Genomic DNA, 22,855 nt, shown 5'->3' with positions numbered 1-22,855 from the left:
TTAAACATTATAAACCTGAAGCAACATTTGAAACGGATGGATTTAGTCTGGTACGTAGTTTACCGCTGCTCATTTAGGAAATTAGTTTTGCGACAAATTTAACGCTGAGAAGTTGGCCTAAAGTAATTTCGCGAGAAAGATGATCCTTGCGCGTCGCTCTAATGTCATGTACTGAAATTTCACACAGTAATATTCCAGCATAATTCATCAAAGAGAACCGCAATGCCAAAATCAAATAGTTTCATTATTGGTGAAATCAAATGATATCATAATTTCAATTTATTAATATACGCTTACATACATGAATGAAGTAGCAAATAATAATCCTCACAAAGTACATGATCAATATGATAAATAACGTGAGCAGTTAGTTAATTTCATATTGATGTTTGTAAATTCCTATTTCTTCTTAATTACTCTGATTGACGTGTCAAATGCGGCTTGGATTTCTTGAGTCGTTTCCTGTAGATTTCTTGGCCGCTAAATTCGAATCTATCAGTAAAATTTTTCTATCACATCTGGTTTTTGAAAAAACTGAGATGAAATATGTAAAAAAAAAAGACATGTTTTTGGCCATTTTTGACAATATATAGGAGATCTGGAGATGAACTCGATGTGTTAGAAAATTCGAAAAAATCTTAATATAAAGGTTAGACAATATATTTTAAATTAAGCAAACCCATAATTAATCCGTAATCCCCTATCGCGAGCTACAACGTTTTTTTGTGATGGGTTGCGCGCGCGCTGACGCCTCACCAGTGTTGGTCACCACAAAGAAACGTTGAAGCTCGCGATAGGGGATTACGGATTAATTATGGGTTTATTTAGCCTAAAGTATATTGTCTAATCTTCATTTTATGATTTTTTTTTCGAATTTTCTAACACATTGGGTTCATCACCTTTTGTCAAAAATGGCTAAAAACATGTTTTTTTTTACATATCTGATCTTAATTTTTCCAAAAACTAGATAGAGGAGACCGGGGCTAAAACGTCTACGGGGTAAATCCGTCTAATCAATATCTCGGAACCTGTATATTGTGCGAACTCGCTATTAACATTGTAAACGCTGCTAATGGTATCCATGTGACCAACGGAGTTTCGGCAGGTTACCTGCCGTGTTATGATTTTTACGAGGGTAAACGTGTTTTCGTGGTAAAAAGTGAAATTTTCTGCGCGTGGAAATTTTGTAATATCTGCAATAATATTTACTCTCCAAATCTCGAGGTACGTGATTATAAATGCATGCTGATTATATATAAAGAGTAATGCATGCTGAACACGAATCCAGTGTAGATGTCTAATATTTCATGGGCGATCAAACCTGAAACTGATTTATCCCGGGTGTATAGACGGTTTAACCCCGGCATTTTTGAGATTTCAATTTTTCCACCGTTTTCGTTTTTGCTCTATATACCGGTTAAACAAAGCGACGTAGACAAAAATTTCCTAACATAAATTTTGTAGCTAAAGGTTCACTCTTTATTTACAGTGGTATATCACATTTAACTACAATTATTTATTTTGTTGTTAAAAAAACAGACGGTTTAGCCCCGGTCTCCCCTATGCTAGAAAAATTTTACTGACAGATTCGAATTCAACAGTCAAAAATCTACAAGAAATAATACAAGAAACCCAATCAGTATTTGATACGCTGACCAGTGTTATCATTGTTTTTTATATATATAACCGCGTCAAAATAATACGTTACTAGGTATAAATTACCAAAATTATTTTATAAATTAAATTTCGAATTTGGTAATAAAAGGTTCTTTGTTTCTTCGTATAATTGTAGATTTAAAAATTACTTACTGAAATATCATTCAAGGGATTTTTAAGAATTATATAAAATAATGAAATTTGTCTGTAATATAATTCAATATTAAATTTGATATTCTACGTAGCTTTTAAGAACATTAATTATTTCCCATAAACTAATGAACTAACTAGAAAACTACTTACACAGCTGGATCGTGAATTGCGCGTGAATTGGAAAGATAAGATCTGAATGAAATTGGAGAGACAAGATCTAAATTATATGATCTAAGGCTAAGATAAGCCCGAAGTGAAACAAAATTAAATTTTTTAGTATCCAGAGACACGCGGTGTAGCAAATTACGACATATTCTCGGAGAGTTCTACTATTTTAAATTCCTGCTCCAATAACGAAATTAATTAAAGCTATTTGCTTTAATTTATCTCTCCAAATATTCCACATCTCATTTTTGCTAATAACAAAACATGTTTGCTCTATATAGTCTTATATATTAGAACTAATTTTTCTGTTTTATATTTCCTTGTTCACACGTCCGCGCATATAAAACTTGTATGTAATTTATCCACCAGGAAATTGCAAGTTTGATGTACTTTTTATTACAGGTAGAGCGCCTCCATTTTTAAAACTTTAGATTCATGAAACCAGATACGTTAAAAATTGCACTATATGTATCAACGCATATGTATTGCTTCCTGAAAGTTTACCCGTTGAAATAATGCGTTTGAATCACTTTATGGATAGATTCCGATACACGAAAGGAATCGTATTACTTAATTTCATGCATCGGAATCTTTCTATAAATAACAGCTTTCATTTTACTATCCGACATTAAAAATGCTATCCTGAGACACTTATTCTTAGATAATTGAATAATTAAACTATTATAACTAAAATTATTTTATCAATTGCGTAAGATCTTTCTTGCGAGATAATGTTTAACTTACATGCCCTCGAGTTCTATCAAAGACCAGAAAAAATTACACCGTTCTGTGTGTGTAAACATGCAACGATCGATTGCTACGCAATATTATTTATTTGTACCACGTTATTGCTAAAGTTTTGATTAGTGACAGCCAATATTGTAATGCGTATAAAAACCTCGTGTTCGAAAGAAATTTTTGATGCGACGCAAATTATGATGCATGTAATTACATTTCGTATCGATTGGGCACGAATAAAAATTATTGACGCCTACTCATATCGTTCCAAAAAAAGGTCTCCTTGACCTTTCTCAACGAACGAATTTCAGTGGACGACTTTCGGTGTATTTTTTAAAATCGGAGGGCTATACGTTTTTACCAGAGAACGCGCGATATTAGTGACAGCTTAATACGTGCTGAAATAGTGCGAATATAATAAAGATTTAGGCGACAAAAGTACAAATCGGTATACATTAGAATTATTGTAGCGTACTTCTAAATTATTAAATCAATAGGAAAATATAAATTCTGCTGCTAAATATTTCGTGATCAGAATACGTTCATCATAATTAAAAAGTTTTGTCAAAGTATATGTCAAACGTTACATTTCTTTAAGATTGTGCTTCATTTATTAATAAATTAATTAAAAGACGGCGATACGAGTCAAGCGCGGTACGTGGTGCGCAAATAGAGAATTAATAGTTACAGAAGTAACGAATTACAATGTATACATATATTCCAACTTAATAAACTGCGCGCCGATTATTTGTCGGACTTGAAACACAGCTATCGATGGAACATTAATACCCCCTTTCCTCCCCGAAATTAAATATATACAATTTAATTATTTAAAAAACTGTAAAGAAATTATCCATTCATTCATCTATTAACAATCAATATACAGTACAACCTCTGATGTACAATAGAAGAATACTTATATATGTAAGATGAAAATTAAAAAGAAAAGTGTAAATAACATATAAATATAATTATTCTAATTAAAATTATTTTGATATATACTTTGACAAAACTTTTTAATTATGATCAACGTATTCTGATCACGAAATATTTAGCAGCAGAATTTATATTTTCCTATTGATTTAATAATTTAGCGTGTCTACTAAAAATCTTTAAAATGCGTATGTCTAAATAGCATTATACCTTTCACGATTATAATTTAAAAACAGTATAATTTAGTTTCTAAAAAATTATCGCACGGATTTATCATAAAAAGTAGCCAGTCTTGTTACAAAGCGCATAAAACAGAAAATGTTTAAATATAATGTCAGTAATGTTAATAAATAATTAAAAAAATAGATTTAAAGAGAAATTAATATTTCTATTAAAAAATGGTATATATGTAATTGTAATATATTGTCAGTATATTATTTAAGTTGCAAAAAATGCTAAATCAAGACAATTGTACTTTTGTTCGCTGATGCTTTTATCATGGTCGAACAGTGGAGAATAGAAAAGAATCGCTACGATTTCAAGGCAATTTCAAACTGTTTCCAAACGGACAAGTACGAATACACGCCAACTATAATAATGAGCGACTATAATAGTGGTTCAACCCTCCACATGGCTGCGCTACCGTCGATCTAATAACGGGGGGTGCCTCGCAGGCGAAAGGGGGATGATTCGGCCAGTACTCAGTAGCATGCCGCCTCTCGTAGCGTGAATATCGTCGAGCGAGCTCTCGTCGCGGAGGAATCGTGGCGGAAGAACGCGGCACACATTGCTCATCTGACTTTTTAACCCCGTTGTACCGTGATCGAGAGAAGAGTGGTGTTTTATCGCTGGGACATTTCAGGGAAACGAAACAACGCGTAAGTGCACATTTAACAGAAAACATCTCTGATGCAAAATTAAAAATATATATTTAAGGGACGGGTGGCGAAAATGGCTAAACTTCACTTTAATTAACGCATACACGAGTGTGTGAAGGAAAATTAACGCCGGTACGTGTATATAAATATATGATGGATGTTGCGCAGTAAAATCATTAAGACTAATGAAGCGGTCTCGCTACTTGTGGTAAACTCTGAATAATAAAAGCTAAATGAAACCGAGTCCCGTTATTAGTGTTTTTTATTCTTATTTTAGGCACGAATATAATTTTACGTCAAGTACTACGTTAATTGCAGGCACCGGGATGTGTTAGAATACACTTTACATGTTACATGATTTTTTTTTTGTATTAGAATACATTTTACGTGTATTCTAGAAAAAAAAGCTGTGACGGAACAATTTATGTGTTTGTACGGATTACCTTTGCAAGTATAAACGTGTGACCCAATTGAATTCTAATGAAGGAAAAAGGTCGTGAAGATTGCTGACACGACCTGCGTCGTATGACCCTGTACCTATACACACTCGGCATCCATTTCTCATGTGTAGTCTCGCAGGAGAGGCATTCGCGTTCAAGGCGATCTAATTAATCATTAGAAACGCATACCCTTGACAGCTCTGATGCTCATGGCAATTTAACAGATTCTTTAGCAAATTACGCTTCGCGCGACTCCACGAACTAGTTAGAACCCATTTTCCGCGCTTCAAACGCCGATTTACTCTGCCCGATTCACTGTTCTACGTTTTACGCATTATTAGAGATTTCGAAAAATTTGAGATATTATAAGAAATGAGAGATTTACTTGTTCGCTTACACAATTTCTTTTTATACATAAGTGAAATATTCCTGTAAATGATTTTTCAAATTATTTGATTCTTTTTTTTAATTCGTTTCTTTAGCAAAAACCTTGCTACATACATTAAAAATACTTTTTGAGAACTAAACCAATCAATTTTATTTTAGCAAAATCGTGATTTAAAACTATCAAATTGTTTGATGTGACGAATCAGCAGATTATGAAAAAATTAAATTTTCTTGAGAAAAAATTTGGAATTAATAAAAAAATACTGCAAATTTTTGTGCTTTATTGTAATATTTTTTTATTGTTCGATTCTATCGCATTCTCTCTCTCTTTCTACATACGTCAGCCTCATTACGTTACAAAATACAGCTTTTCCATTGCATTTATAACAGAATGATGAGAGAGGAGTAACGAACTTTAAAATTAAATCCCTTAAGAGATTTATAAAAGCCACTCGTTAGCCTTGGAAGTAGTAGCTATTGTTATAACGCTAACGAAAGCATATTCAGAGAAAGTTGGGACATCAAAGTTTTTACAAAAGCATAAACTATGATTTCAGAGGATTAATCGTAGTATAGTACTATTGGGATTGAAAATGTGTACTCTGTCACAAAAGAGAGATTTTAAAAAAACATATACGCGTTCTGCTTTTTTTTTAATATAAAATCGGGATTGCCCCATAAATCTTACAAATGTAAAAGAAAAAAAAACGAAAAAATATGACATTCATATTTTACCGTGGCTCATCAATTTTAATAAATTTTTACTTTCAAATTAATAATCAAAGTAATATGAGATGATAAATACAGTATTTTCAACGTCCCCATTTCAACTCCCCATATAATAACTCGCCATCTGAAACGCTATTGTGCATGTTTTGTACATTAACATAGCCAATTTATGAATCTATCGATTAATCACAATAATAACGTTGTCTTTTGCGAGGAAAACTATTTTTAATAAAAAGATTAAAAGTTGAATATTTCCTTTATATAACCATCGAGTCGAAGCGTAATAACAAAAGAGAACGTTGCAAACGAAACGAGCCAATAAATTAACTATGTATATTATCAAACCATCAGTACCTACCCACATTTAATATTTCGTAAAAGCTAAATTTATAAGAGAATACATAAAATTAAAACAGAAACGGTAACAACAAGAAAAAACGTCACGAAAAAAAGAATGTAATACGACCCGTTTCCAAATACGAAAAAGTCTCGCGTTCAAGTCGGTTCCACGATTTTCCAGGTCAACTCTGGCTCTGGTGTGACAAGAGCTGGAACCAGCGGTAGAGAACGAAACTTACCTGGCGAACCAGCCAGGTGATATTTTTCGCGAAATTCAGAGTTGAATGCATGCGCGTGACGCTAACAAGCGAGGATAATTCCCGGCATCAGCTAACGCTAAAATAATTTAAGCGTTGCGCGCGAACGTACATATCACATTCGTGCATCCCGCTCGCATACGTGTACACGTGATAGTCGCGATACGGATGATTTGCCACTGATCGACGTTCGTGTTTCGCCCGCAACGCCCGTCATTTTACATCGATATAATCGACGGGGATATGCGAAAACACGCGACGGGGGAATTGAAACTGACAGCGACGTAAACAAGAAGCAAATTAACAACTGCATTACGCACCCTACTGCACCCTCGTTAACAAGTCAACGTGAACTGAAATGTTCGAGACAATTAAAGAACCATATCACCGCGAATCATCTTGCCGTATCGTTTTTTTACGTGTACCTGGATTTTGAAAAGATTCTCTTATCTTTGGAAAAAAAAAGACGGTTAAGCAACCCACGATTAATAATCAAATTAATTGGATTCGTAACCCTAATAAACTCTGCGTAACTATAAAAATCGTAATTAGCTATTCTATATCTATTTCAAAGATTTTTAAGTTATATTAGTATATTTTCAAGTTATACTAGATAATTCTCTACTAGATCAATTCTCTTTCCATTAGTTCTGTCGATATTCAGTTACGCAAAGATAATTTTCACTTAACGGGCACTAACCAAAATGTTAAGTTGCTTAACTGTGGGACAAACCGGCAAAATTTCTCCCCGAGTAATAAGGATGAAACCTATATTTTGTCTATACGTCTATATATATTATACAAAGGCACATACGAAGAATAAATTTTAATATTATCCTATGGTAGAGAGATTGTTTGATATTTCTGCAACCTTCGAACGAGAGGAACTCCCTGTTGCGCCTAAATATTAAAACGCTCAGGGATGCTTCCCTTCTCTCTATCCAAATTTGTTCCTCTGTCAACATTTTCAGTGCAAACAAAATATTACAAATTGTACCAATTACTGATATTCGGTTCAATCTGTGGAATATTGTTTAAAGAAATGATCTTGCATATATATATTATTGTTTACCGAACTTTATTGTGTGTTCAGTGAAACTGCATGCGTTATTCAATCGTTTACCTTGGCATATCGGCTGCGTTCAACAGAGAATTGCGCAATCGCTAAATAGCAATCGCAAGCGTTTGATACTTACCTTCAGGTTCAGCAAATTAGGGTCAAATACCGCAAACCAATACTCAGTAATTTTCTCTGCTTAACGCGCTCATTAATAGCTAATTATTTCTCACAGTAAATGGACACTTACCATTCTCTTCATGCTACGCCCAAGTAAATATAATATCGGGTGTCCTAAATTGGGGGGATTAAATGTATACATTAAATAAATAAGTACCAAAAGACGGTATTTCAAATTCAAGTTTTCAAACGCTACACTGTAGACATACCTACTTTTTTAACTTTGCAGACTGAGGATTAATTAGTAAAATTATTTTTACGTAACTGTTTAGTAGATAAAAAAAACCTCAAAGAAGTATCTAACAAATTTTTAATAATCGAATAACTGTTTAAGTAACTTTTACTAAATTTTTTAAAGTGTTTAAATTTAATTCTGGCGATCTCTCTCGAGTATCATTAGAGAAACATGTTACATTATGTACAGTGTAGAGGAAAGATATAGCGTACCCTAGTTCCCGACTTTCTTTGGTAAAGCCTTAGAAGATAGTTGAGGTTGAGATACAGTTATGGGATCACGTAGGATCTAAAACATTCTGAACCAAATTTTAAATTTTATCTCTATTACTACACTTCTATAACTTAATCATTTCTTTAACAAAGTTAATAACTGTCTTTCAGCTAATAAACGATTAAAGTTCAATCGAAGGGAAGTGTAATTCGCTCGCGAATTCCGTCTAACTTCCTGTATACTTTATGAAAGATAGTAACTGGTGGCTGCACGCTGGAAATTCTAGATGCTCGATATATATATGTTTGTGCCGATGCTCAGGCGCTTGGTAGGTCCGTAGAAAGTTTCGTTCGACAGAAAGCTTGAGTTATCGAGAAAGCGTGAATAAGTTCCTAAACCCCGCTTGGTAAACTATGCTGCCGGTATAAGACAAACGACTTAAGCGTCAGGTAATTACACTTGCGGAAACTTGAAAGTGATTATTTAGCCAGATCGTCTTTCACGCGAAGCGACGGCGAGGTGACCAAGTGACTTGAGAATGTATTTGCAACTAATCTAGCCAGTTTCCGTTTTGGAGAAATCTTTCGTTCCCTTCTTATCAAAACCTTTAAATCTACGTGCACGTAAAGTTTTTGTTTTTTTATCTTTGTTTCTTTGTATCGCGATCTCGCGTGATGCTCGCCGATACGATCGCGGTTAGCATTCACTGCGCATTCACTGCGATTACTGTAGTATTTCAAATTCGATATCTCACGCAACATATTTTTTAATCAACATATTTTTTAATCCTTAATATTATTTGCGCTATACCTTTGATACACTGGAAAAGAAAGTATTGAAACTATAAATCAAAATGATATTAAGATATCGATAATTTCCCCTATAGATCCTCAATTATTTATTGAGTAAACATTAATTCTTAAAACAAAATATTTCTACTTAATTAAAATTTTGTTCAAGATAAATGGAGAATGATTTTATTAACTAATCTACAAATTCCTTACACATAAATTAATAAATATTTATTGTATAAACTGTAGCATAATTTATCGTTGAGTTTAGGTGCTTATATGCGCGTGTAATTATTTACTAGTATTATTACCTTATCTATCCACAAAATTAATGAAGACACCTTGGGTTTGTGACACGAGAAATACGAGTTAATTACGTTATCATGGGCCGCCTGATTGTATCGCGGTCTTATATTTAGCGTGGCTGCGATAACTGTGTACACGTCAAGGCGTTAGTTTAATGAAGTCCTAGACGATTCTTCTCTCCCGAGCAATACGAGTACTCTATTTCTCTTCCATCCGGCCGAGCTCGTCCCTTTTCGAAACGAGACTTGTGGAGAAAAGAGCAAATACGCGAACCTCAGAGAAGCGCGCGAGCATCATTCATTCGGAGCACGATTTTTCATCGATCATCCGGCAACTGCGAGTGATAAAGCAACGTGCAGTCAAACATCAGTATAATTTCATAATAGAGGAACGTGCGCCCAGTTCTACTATACGCAATAAGTTTCCGTTCTTATGATTGCATGAGGACTATATGCCGTATGCAAGAATCGAAATGTGTTTTTATATGATGATTTTTAAGATCATCTTCAATTCACCGTGATTTTATTCATCATATGAAAGTTTGTCCTTCTCGCTACGTAAATAAAATCGTATGCAAAATTAAGAACGTAAAGAAACATGACGTTCATATCTTAACGTTTGTTATTGGAAAAAAAATCAACTTTACACCGACTTGCTCAAATGCAAACGTGTGCGCATTCTTAATTAAAGTTGTGTAAAAATAGCTCTCTAAGTTGAAAAATAAAAGTATTATTTTTTGTCAAAATTTATAAAATAACATTTCCAAAAAATGTTACAATTTCAGAGTGCGCAATATATTTTTATATTTTTATGTATATTTCTATATTTACAAATATTTCAATACCTTTTCCCTTCGTGTATCAGAAATATAATTTCATATGTAATTTTAATTTTGTGCGCTGATATCCTTCGCCTTCAAAACTCTATTAGCGTGCTTTATTATTCCATAAAAATAGAAACGATTGCATGCATATAATATCTCACAATGGACCTAGTAATAGAATGTAACGTGCGTTTCATTTGATCGGGAATTATATTCATCGATTCATAAACGTCATCCGCTTGTGCTCGATCAAGGCTGCTCGATTAAGTGCGACGAATTATACGAGAGAAATTCAAGTCGAGAGCACATTCTTCCATCAGTATACGGGATCAAGTATCATTTCGATGTTTATCGCATTACTCAAACTACGTCAAACCGGGCGAAATTTGTATACAAATTTAGAACACGCTTGTTTCTCTCGCATCGCAGTTCTATTAATGTTGCTTTCATATTACTTATAAATTATATTAAATGTTTAATTATTGTCGATATGCAGATTTCGAGTTTTACAGTAGTTGTTTTTTATGCTACAAACTTATAAAAGTATAAAATTAAAAATAAAGATAACAATAGGCTAATTAAGACTGATTAAAGGTCTCCTCAAACCAACGCGGTATTTACACGGCAAATCAGTAGATACTTTTACTTGTTTTGATCTGCAACATGGAAGACACGTTTTTTCGGACAAAGATGAATTATTATTGTTAGCGTTAAGGTGGTCTTTTCGCGGAACCAGCTAGTCAAGTAACAGTCCGTCATAAGGTAATTGAAAACAAACATAGTGACAAACATTAGACAACATCCCAATAATTATAATAATATAACATGATTTTACTTATTTAATCGAGTCCAACCGCACACTACTATTGTGATATTTTTTTAATTAGTAAATAATTAAATACGATTAAATCGTGCGTGTAAAATCATGTTATATTATTATAATTATTGGGATGTTGTGTAATGTTTGTCACTATGTTTGTTTTCAATTACCTCATGACGGACTGTTACTTGACTAGCTGGGTCCGCGAAAGGACCACCTTAATGGAAGATGAGGAACGTAATGGGAATAGGTAAATGTAATTTATACGTAGTTTGGTTAGAAATTCTGCGCAATGGAAAATCCGTTGCCTATTTCATGTTCTATTTCATGTTTAATACTTTTTTATAACTTTGTAATAAAGGATTTCTAGCTAAACTTTATATTACATTTTTTATCTTGGTAAATATCTATAAAAATTCGAACCTCACCGATGACCTTGACCTTGACATATGTTGTCAAAGTCACCCTCCTGAGTGACCTTCAGAAGGTTTTAGCCGGCGGTCGTTATTCGTTAAAAAGTTATTAACAAAAAAAGTTTGGAAAATATATAGCAGCTATTTTCAGTATTGAAAGGCATAAACGACTAATATTAGGTTTTTTTTTTTTAAAGCAGAGAATACTTTATTTCGCGAGAAAGTCGCTGCTTTACCAAAACACAACATTTAAAGCAGTAAATTGTTGATAAATTAAAGTCTATTTGTTAAAGCAGAGAATACTTTATTTCGCGAAAAAATCGCTGTTTTACCAAAATACAACATTTAAAGCAGTAAATTGTTGATAAATTGTATATTGAATCTATGTGAGTATTGGAAGGCATAAATGACTAATATATGTCGAAATAGTTAACGCATACACTTTCCACGCGAAACGAGGTGCCACATGGGTTCGTGGCGTGCTTTACAAGCTCGCGAGTTTACCTGCATTAATTGTTTTTCAGATATGAGTTTAGATGAAGATAATTGAAAATTCAACAATTTTTGTTCTCATTATTTTAAATGATTGTTCTAGCTACTTTATTCCGAATTTTTGTACTTTTTAAATACACATCCAATAAACAATGTATTTTCATTTTCAGACAGTAAACAATAAGTTCCAGATCAAATTGTGTCGATCAGACAAAGTGTTGAGTGTTGAGTTTGCCCTGGCATTTTTCAATTCGAAAATTTGTCTTCGCGTCACTTTTCCTTTCTTGGCGGCAAAACAAAGCGACGTACAGCAAAACTTTCTGAATCAATTTTGTACCTGAAGGAACACTCTTTAAATATATACTATTGAATTTGCCTAAAATTTTTAATTAAATATTAAAAATTGCCTTTAAAAAAATAGTGTCGAGTTAGACCCGGTCTCCCTTAATATTAGTCGTCTATGCTTTCCAATACTCAAAATAGCTGTTATATTTTCCAAACTTTTTTTGTTAATAATTTTTTAACGAATAACGACCGCCGGCTAAAACCTTCTGAAGGTCACTTGACAACATATGTCAAGGTCAAGGTCATCGGTGAGGTTCGACCTTTTATAGATATTTACATTTTTCTTATCTCGACTTGTAGAATATGCTCCCGCAATTTGTCGGTTACACTCGGGACATCCTGTATACATATATATATAACTTTTTGCAGAAGAAAAACTAGGAAATAGATTCATGAAATTAATATGGAACGAAAAACAAAGGGAGAATTTTACACGCTAGTTCCTCAGCTGCTAAAAGATATGAGAAAAAATTTTATATATACTTCCGAATGACAATAGATTGTTTCGATAAAATTTTAAATTTAATTAAGGACAACATTCGCAAACAACACACAAATTTTTGGGAACCTCAATTTGCTCAATTTATTGCTCAAGGATTGCTCAAATCAAATAAAATTGGATGCAAATTTACAATTTCAATGATTTGTTCCATGGACATTTTGTCTTTCTGTGCGCGGTACACGGCGGTCAACTGTGCCTGCAGCGTTACAAAAATGTATCGCTACAATACCGTAGCGCCCGCGCGGTATACCGCGGTCAATTTGGGTACCTACATATACCGCTGTATACATACGTACCGCACTACCGCTACCGCTACCGTATACCGCGTTAGTTTAAAGAGATCTTAAAACTTTTTTGAAATCTATAATTTCAATAAATCTTTAAAGTTTTTAAATTTTAAACTTATAATCCTTATAATATAAATTTTAATATTCCAATTTTTAATTTCAATGTTACTACTACTTGATTTGATTTCTGCGTGTTAACTTTAAATATTGTATAATTTCTTAAAATGTACCAAGTTTACTCAAGTAATAAGTTAATTTTGGGGACATACTTCTCTCTTCTATTGCTCAATCATCTTCAGTTTCAGCATGCGTCTATCTTATATCTGGCCGTGACATTCGAGTTCCATTCGAGAAACCAGTATACCGTAACATTGCACAGCATCAAAACCTTATTGCATGTGTTTGAATTATATTGAGAGAGCAATGGTACACCTCCAAACGTTCCTCGAAATCCAATAGTGCATCTGTCATCGGCCGCATGCTATAAACGCTCTTCGATCGCAGTACCACGAAACCATGTATAATATTAAGTACATTTTGATAAAAAACTGACCAACTTCTTAGAAAATTTATATCTTACACAAGGTTCCTGTAGAATAAAAGTTACCTGCCAAACTATTTTATTAATATTAAAGTGGAACAATTCTCTTTTATGAAACAATTGCTTTAATTCTCCTTCGCGTCTCGACTTCTTTTAAAGTACCTCAAATAAAATGCCCAAAGTGACAGTGGAATAAGCTCACAATTTATAAAATCTACTTTGAATGCAACTTTGTAGTTTAAGTGGATCTTGCAAATTAGTATTTTAATAGGCTATTTTATCTCTGAGAATGCTAAAATATTATTTAATTCATCAAATACGCAGTCAAAATTTCGATTCTTGTGACATTAAAAATTATCACATTACAATATTTAAATTGTTATATAATATTGATAAACGCAAAAGCAACACGACTTTGCTAGAATAACAATATTAATATATCGGCGCAACCACATGAAATTTTATCCTGTATATTCTTTTCTCTGAAAAAATTCTCAAGCGAGTGTGCATCTCATTAGACGTAATTGCAACAAAATATTTCTTCATCAGCACAATACGTGTCTCATAAAACAAAATGCATAAATGCAACAGCGAGATTTTAAACTGGACGTTAACAGAAAAGAAGCAAAAATATCAGAAAGAAAGAGTTTCAGGCAGAACCGAAGAAATATGAAATTCTCTTTAGAACCCCGGCATCTCGTCGCTGCCCGTTTTAACTCTTTAGAGAAAAATGTCAACTTATACACCTGCGTGACAGTAAAATATGAAAAATGGTGGCAGCTTGAAGATAATATATTTCAAAGTAACGCCTCTCTCGGCGATAGAGATTTATGACTATATTTGTTGAATGCTCGCTCGCTGCATCTTTTACTAATTTAATAACTGCACTTATCCCGCCGACAAGATGCTAATGCGACCAAGTTGCGAATAATAAACCATCTGACATTGCATTTCAAAGATGCTCTATTTGTGAGAAATAAAATCTCCTTGGAAAAATCACTTGTATCCCATGTAGATCTAATAATTCGTTATTTAATATGCTTATCTATTAATAACTTTCTCTCATACATACCTGTAAATTAAGTAAACGATTAGTGCTAACATTTTTATAGTTGGTGCAAATAAATCAAATTTCAATTCACAAGTGTCTTTATCATTATTACTATATTTTTTTATATTTAAAGACACTGTCACAAAGTTTGTCATTATGGAATTCTACTTTTTAGCTGACGATGAAAGGGTCGTTATGTTGTGCAGTTAAATTATATTTTCAATCTGAAGCACGAATAAAAAATAAAGCATTGTAATCCGAGAAGCTTCAGTGACAGTAATTTATGCCGCTTTGTTTAACACATTGCGCGAATCGTACATTTACTTTTCAGTATACGGATGAATGCGCGTTGCGGATGATCAGGAAACGGAAACATTGTCCCCGATATTACATTATTAACGAAACAACACGCTACTAGCTGAAAAGGCACTCTAGCTGATCGCATACAGCCATGAAATGTACAATAGCGCGCGATGTATCGGATAATGGAACTAATATCTGCTTCGAAACAATAAAATAAATGCAAAGATGTAATTTAACAAATATATGTAGCAAGAAATATCTATTCTTCATTTATCTCATTATAAAATAAATCTTTTAAATTATCTATAATATAATGTTAAAATTTAATGTACAAAGTATGTTTGTCGCATATGAAAATTCATAAATAATTATATACTACAAAATTTAACGGAGAGACAGGAAGAATTAATATAATTTTCCGCGTTATGTGCATATATTACATAATACATATTTAGATTAATTTCATAAAAATCATTAATATAAATACCTATATGCCATTATAACGTCTACGATATTTTTAGAAACACTTCTGTATTCTCACGGCGGCATCTTTACGCACGAGATACTCAAAACATTGTAATTTCATCGCTCGCGTTGCTCCTCCAACAGTTCTGAATCATCAACGCAGCATTTCTCAGGTCGCGATTCCAACTTCGTGTCGCTCGCATCAGCAACGTAGCTCTCCATCTCTTCTGCAACGTGACCACTGCTTTGTGCCTCTTTCTTTTTAGCTCTTGCAACTTCTTCGTGTTTCCTCGTACCTGCCTCCACCACCTCTGAAGCTGTATCGCGGCTGTTCGAACGCGCAAGTATCTTTTGCGTTATTCCTCAAGATTACAGTCAATTTCGATCACGGGCGAGGACAGCGCTATTTTGCGCTTCCACATGCGTTGGATTATTATCGCGGTGAGATTTCTACGTTCGCGCAAAAAGTTTCTCACGTACTTAAACGTACCAGAGTTGCACCCGCCACCATCTCTGAATCACGCGTGCCGCCCGATCGAACCGCGGCGCTTGGTACCTGTGGGATAATCTGCCAGAGAAACGACAGAGTCTTCTCGCAGTGGCCATCGGCAATGTGCTCCTCGCGTCTATGTTGCCCTCAAGAACGTAGCCAGCCTGACGCAAAGCACCCAACGACAAATCCACGTTGTGCACCTTCTGTAGACGCGATATCGCCGGTACCCGGCAACGTTGGGTCAATCTCCCTAGCTCTATCCCTTATATAAAAGAAATCTAACTACGATAAATAGATATCACCCCTTTCTTCTAGTAAGAATTAAACTATGACTAATTATTATTTTACTAAGAATCTTAAATAATTTAATGTATAGCTTTTATAAATTAAACTACTCAATAATTCTTAACACTCCATTCTTATTTCTCAATTCTCAATTCTCAATCCTCAATTATAAATATTTATTATTTATTTTAGAAATATCAGTATCCGTTATTCAAGCCCGATTTTCTATCCCCTCTATCCTTTATATAAAAGAAATCTAATTACGACAAATAGATATCACCCCTTTCTTCTAATAAAAATTAAACCAACTAATTATAATTTCACTAAGAATCTTAAATCATTTAATCTGTACAGTAATTCCATAAATTAAACTACTCAATAAATCTTAACACTCCATTCTTAATTCTCAATTCTCAATTCTCAATTCTCAATTCTCAGTTCTCAGTTCTCAATTCTCAATATTTATTATTTATTTTAGAAATATCAGTATCTGTTACTCAAGCCCGATTTTCTATCCCTTATCTAAAAATTCCTCGATTCTAAATCTGTTTGTATATTATAGTAATGACAATAGCTGAGATGTATCAAGTTACTTTGTAACAGTGAGAAACGGAAGTGTTCGAGAAATCATACAAGATTAAACGAATGCAAAACTTCAACAAGTTCAGCAATATTGAATTATGCAGGACTTCAGCGATAAACTCCGACGGCGGCAGCGCTTTGGCTCGACAGTAAAGTCAAGCATAATCAATCATTAAAAACAGATGGCACAGTCGTAACTTGCAATGCTATTTATGCTAATGAATGTCTTATGGATAAAAGCGCATTTTCCCAAGCGACAGACGTACAATGAGATATATTTCTGCAACTCGGAAACATCGGTAACCCGTCGCGTCGGCGCGCTTTTCCCGCGCTATCTTTCTCAAGAATATTCTTCGCTGAATTAGAGAATTAGACATAAGGATATTGTATTTATTATAATACTAGTATATTACATTGTATTCACCGCGAAGGATGTTTTCGTCCAATAGACAGACACGTAATCTGCGCATATTACGATCATGTTGACACATATCTTATATTACACACACACATATCTCTCTTCTAGTATATAAAGTTTCTAGTATAAAGAAAGACGAATATTAATTACAGCGGGAAATAGTTGCTGACAAAGATACATAGCACAAGTTCCTGTTAACAATTTGCGATCTCTATCCGATTCGATATAATTTCCAGTTCCATTTAAACGTCGATCATTATTGAAGTTTAGTAAAGGTTTTGTGAAAATCTGATTCAGCTGCGAAATACTGCTGAATTATGAGATATTGCCGCAAGTGCGCCGCAACAGATATAATGGTAATTATGCGGTAAGTAATTTCATCAACGAAATTAATATGTGACTTGTCACATATTTGAACAAGCGCGATTTCACATTAAATATATCTAATTCGCTCCCCAGAAATTCGCAACTCGAATAGCAAGATAAAAGTATAGTGTTATAAACTCGCAATGCGCGTGATCTCTTGATTTTCTTTTAAATAGATATGTTTAAAAATAAAAAAAAATTGTACAATTTTAGAAAATGAAAAATGTGATAATAAATGATAATTTTTTATTATCGGCATTACGCGCGCGTATTAAAAAAATTAATATTTTCTCCGATTCATCTCATTAACTAATCCCTGAAATAACGTCGTATGGTATCCAATTAAACGTTCAAAAATTTAATGTGTGCAAAATTAATAATACTAGCGTATTTGTAAAGTTGACATTTCTTTGCTTAAATATCTACATTTATCCACGAAATAGCACCCCTAGAAACGAGGTAAAGTGGAGGATAAAGATTAAACGAAGCGGAGATGCCTCGCAAGCGAAAGGGGTGGGGAAGCTTTTCTTGTTACAAATGTCGAATTACGAACGTAGAGGTTGTTTGTATAGTTCACTGTAGAATATGAAATAATAAGCGTCAAAATTAGAAATTGAAAAAACCGAGATAAAATGAAACAATTTCACTGAAACTACACTGAAAAAAAAATTTAATATTTGCAAGAAAATAGATGTCTTTGAATTTAGTTTAGTATTAGGTAGATTCGAGAAAATGATTTTAAAATGTTTCAGAAAAATGTTTCTTCAAATCTACCCAATATACTTCTTTGAATTAAGGAAACTAAGATCGAAGAAATCTATTTTCTTGCAATAATACATTTTTTTTCAGTGCACTGATTAACTCTAACGTTGCTTAAGAAATGACAACACATCTTTAATAATATTTTCGTAGTATTTTGTTTCATCGTTTTGTATTCAATGTTAATCGAGCAGCGCAAATTATATTATTGAAATAACATATTTATGTTGCCTCAATGTTCAGAAACGTGTTATAATTCGTAATACTGGCTAATTTAAAATATTAAAATTTATGTAAATTTATGAAATTTAGTGTCATAGCGTCTCTGATATAATTCGAAATCTGTGAATGAACTAATTAGCCTCCATGAATTATATATATCGTACTCCGCTAACCAACCCTCCGCACATATATTATTCGCCCTGACCGTATTGTGACCGCACGAACAGTAAATTGTAACAGATTTTACCGTAATAAAACGGCAAAATTCAAAACGCGACAAATTGAAATGTAGAGAACGAGAAAACTCGTGATTAATTCATCTGTCATTGATATATGTATATATATTCAGCCGGCTACAAGCTATAATTGCATAAGATATATGCAAGTTTTAATAGACAGTAATTCCAATTTCACATAACAAGCACTCAGAATATTTCTGATAATTGATATAATAAATTAACACCTGCAACACACTATAATAGACGAATACGGCAAATAACTGTCGTCGTATTTCAATTTAACTTTCAAATATATCAGTGAAAAGAGATTAAGTCTACAGATTTGCTATGTAATAATTAAATCATAACTTCAAGAAACATTTTTATTCGTGTTTTTCCTCAATTCAAATATAACACTAGATTTATATAATCCAGATATATCGTTAAATTGACTTTTTTTTTTTTTAAGCCCACTGCAGTGTTTCAGCGATTCACTCTCGCGATTTTGATCTCTTTTGAACTCGTAGACTTCCACACTGATCGTACACTTCGCCACTCATCATATCGCTCGACTTTCCAGGTCGTTGATAATTAGCAGTTGAGCTGCAACCCAGGTGCATTAACCCAGTCGCGACGCCGATGACAATGCCAGGCTCGGAACAACGGCATCAGTGAAAGATGGTGGACAAGGAAAAGTTGAGAATAACGAAGGCGAAGGCCCCACCACCGCCGCTGAATCTCAGCGAGGCGATCGAGGATGAAGTGCTGAACCAAAAGACTGCTAGAAGTGAGTAAAGTACCGCATCTGCCTCCACACAAAATGTCCTACGAAGCGTGCGAAGATTTAAAGCTGTCTCGGCAATCCCAAGCAAAATGTGAATATATGAGATGTGTGGAAGCGGAAATTCACATTCTCCATTTTCCAAGATTTACCGGTAAAGCCGGAAAAACCACTCATACATTTCAGGCACTGAATTGCCTGGATTTTCTTTTAACCGATTGGATTTTTCCGTAATTTCCGCTTTCTTCAGAACGAACAAATTTTTCGTTTTCACGGTGTAATAATTTATGATCATCCCCTGTGTCAAGAGGGTATTATCACTGAATGAAATTTTACAATACGTATATATGCAGTGAAATAGAACTCCATTTTGCAGAAGTGATATATAATAGCATAATATTGTATGAAAACTTTAATCACTCTCTTTTATCTTGCATACACAGACGAGATAAAGATAATTTCTTTAAAGCAACCAACCGTGTATGCTTTTCGGTTTCTTTATTTAAAAAAACACACGCACACGAGAGAGAAAAAGAAATTAATAATTACGTGTAATTAAAAAATGTTTTGTGTAATTTTTCTATTTTGCTTTGTGGACCGTGCAGTCTATTAACATGCAGTCGCGCGGAAGTAAATAGGTATTCAATTTGCATTAAACATTCGCAAAATCAGCCATTCAACTAATTAACAACACACTGTGCACACACTCGCGTATTTCATCCCCGCCTGCCTTCCGTCCTTTCACCTCAATTGCACACACGTTCGATATCCGTGCGGACCGAATTTATAAAAAAAAACAGTGTGTGCAGCGGTAACGACAGCACGTGTACCGCTACGACGTGACTGTCGGAAGTTTAAAATAAAAAGCCCGTCACGCGCGCACGGGAATTAATTGAATCCGTACTATTTCACGTTTCTCGTTCGAGATCCTACTTTCCACAAAAACCATTACAAAGTAATGGAAAAATTAATCCGTGGTATATCCACGTTGTATTGAAAATATGATTCATATTTTGCAAAAACCAGATGCTAAATATTAAAAAATTAATCCATGTATGTGTGTGTATATCCATATTACGTAGGTAGAAAAATATTGTCACGTATTTCGTAAAACAAATAAAAGTTCGAAGAGATAAAAAAACGTTACGCTACGTCAAAGCGATTTGATGTATTTCGATATGGAAAATTCAAATAAAGTCATTTCGTAATGCATATAGTTTTATCTCAAAAATTGATTTAATGATGGATATATCATAAAGCAACTGATATATTTTAATTACAGAGAAAAATGCCATTTTATGGTCCGGGGACTGGATCTTGGTAGCCTAATAATAATAACAATACTGTGTAAATTTATACTTTTTTCCAAACTTGTCAGTAAACTGCGCGCGACCGATTTTTTGTCGATCTTTAAAACACAACTCCCTGTTGGAACAGCAAATCCCCCATATCCAAATCGATAATCGATTTAAATTTTGACGTTAATAAGCATCTTTGTTAAGTCACTGTAAAGAATTTATTGTAAATGTAGAGAGGTCCAAGTTCGAACCGTGGATGGGATGATGCTTTTCGCAATAAATTCTTTACAGTAATTTAATAAGGAAGCTCATTAGCATTAAAATTTAAATCGATTATCGATTTAAATATGTAAATTTACTGTTTCAACTAGGAGCTGTGTTTTTAAGAGCGGCAAAAAATCTGCGCGCAGTTTACTCAGTTTGGAAAAAGTGTACAAAATTTACACAATATTATTATTTAGACTACCAAGACCCAGTCCCTAACCCGTAAAATGACATTTTTCTCTCTAATTAATTGTATATCATAACGGTTCTGTTGTTGTTTCTTATTATGAAAGTTATTATTATAACTTTGAAACTATAAATTTGTAAGTTATTGATAGGTACAGAAATAAATTTCTTAAAGACCCCCCACTAACTGCATAGCACTATTTCTTATTAAAAATTGAATCGAAAAGTCTTGAGCCATTTTTTCCACAATGCTTAATGAAACAGTAATTACTAAGTAAAGTCAATCCAAACAGCATTGTCTTTTAGCCGATCGTATGTGAGTGATCCGCGCGCCTGATAGAATGCATGAGCGCGTGGATCACTCACATACGTTCGGCTGAAGTATTATTTGTAACAAACATTAAAATAAAATACCTCCATCTCCAAATTTCGCTACAAGATGACAATATTATATATCGATTAATATCGAATATCACAGTAACTCTGTTGATTTTATTTCAAAGAAGGTAAAAGAAAGTGCCAAGTACACGCTTTCCCATACAAAAGATTTGATGTCAAAGACTAGCACCAATTTGTAGTTGTCATAATATATAATTATAATACATATGACTATGTATATTATTATTACAAAATCTGATATATAAAATGGTATAATAATAATAATGTTTCGTTACACATAATTATTCTTTATATTTTTAACTAATAAGCGTTTAACTTTAAAAATCGACTGTTATCTCACGATGTACATATTTTTTAAATAACATCTTTTTTATTCTACGTTTTATATCTATTTTCTATATTGCGTTTCTTTTTTCTCAGTTCTTAAGAATGATCTTCTTCTACACGAGGCTGTGATAAAGAACGAAGCGGACGCCGTTCGCAAAGTGCTTAAGGAGCCTGTCGACGTAGATTCCAGGAATAATGTAAGTCACTAAAGGTATACTCCGAAAACAAAAATACATAATAAAACACCATTTGTCGTTCAATTTGTCGACTTTTTTAACAAGATTTATTAAAAGCGGCAAGCGCTTCTAATATATTTATTACTAAAAATCTTTCTCAGTATGGTCGTGCTCCGATTCATTGGGCAGCGTGTAAAGGAAACACAGAAATTATTGAAATGCTGATACAAGCTAAATGCGATATTGAAGCAAGAGATAAGGTATGACACATCTCTCTTCTTCTTCTTCTTTTAATTATAATCTATCATAAAGAGAGAAAGGTTCATTTAAGAAATAACTGTAAATTGAGGTAGCAAAATAAAATACATTTTCTCGTGAAAGAGAAAAACGTTTGCACGTTAAAAACAAATGGAATCTCTAAGATTTAATATCGTCGAGTGCTTTCATACAGGAAATTAATGTGAACGTGCCGATTGATAAATGGTTACTTTATTACGAAACATTAAATATGTTTTTTGGTGCGACACTTCTTTCGGAATTTTTAATCTAACCGGCGACCAACTTGATGAAATTCCTCGCGTC

General features: G+C 33.5%; 1 protein-coding gene across 8 annotated transcripts in view; it reads left to right on the top strand.

Moving 5' to 3' along the window:
* The first annotated feature begins 4,339 nt into the window (after positions 1–4,339).
* The window catches only part of LOC143904460 (uncharacterized), a 31,623-nt gene continuing 13,107 nt past the window's right edge, over positions 4,340–22,855 (top strand). For all 8 annotated transcript variants that reach the window (XR_013258914.1, XM_077419164.1, XM_077419161.1 and 5 more), the window contains exons 1-4: positions 4,340–4,523; positions 19,423–19,629; positions 22,191–22,294; positions 22,435–22,533. Coding sequence is in view for 7 of the 8 variants with exons in the window: in XM_077419164.1 (XP_077275290.1) it covers positions 19,521–19,629; positions 22,191–22,294; positions 22,435–22,533 (312 nt within the window). In the remaining variant the exon portion in view is untranslated. The remainder of the gene's footprint in view (positions 4,524–19,422; positions 19,630–22,190; positions 22,295–22,434; positions 22,534–22,855) is intronic.

This window comes from Temnothorax americanus, unplaced genomic scaffold (genome assembly GCF_048541705.1).
Source record: "Temnothorax americanus isolate GAGA-0224 unplaced genomic scaffold, ASM4854170v1 Scaffold52, whole genome shotgun sequence".
NCBI lineage: Eukaryota > Metazoa > Arthropoda > Insecta > Hymenoptera > Formicidae > Temnothorax > Temnothorax americanus.
Note: the sequence above shows the minus strand (reverse complement) of the source record. Positions and strands in the feature narration are given on the sequence as shown.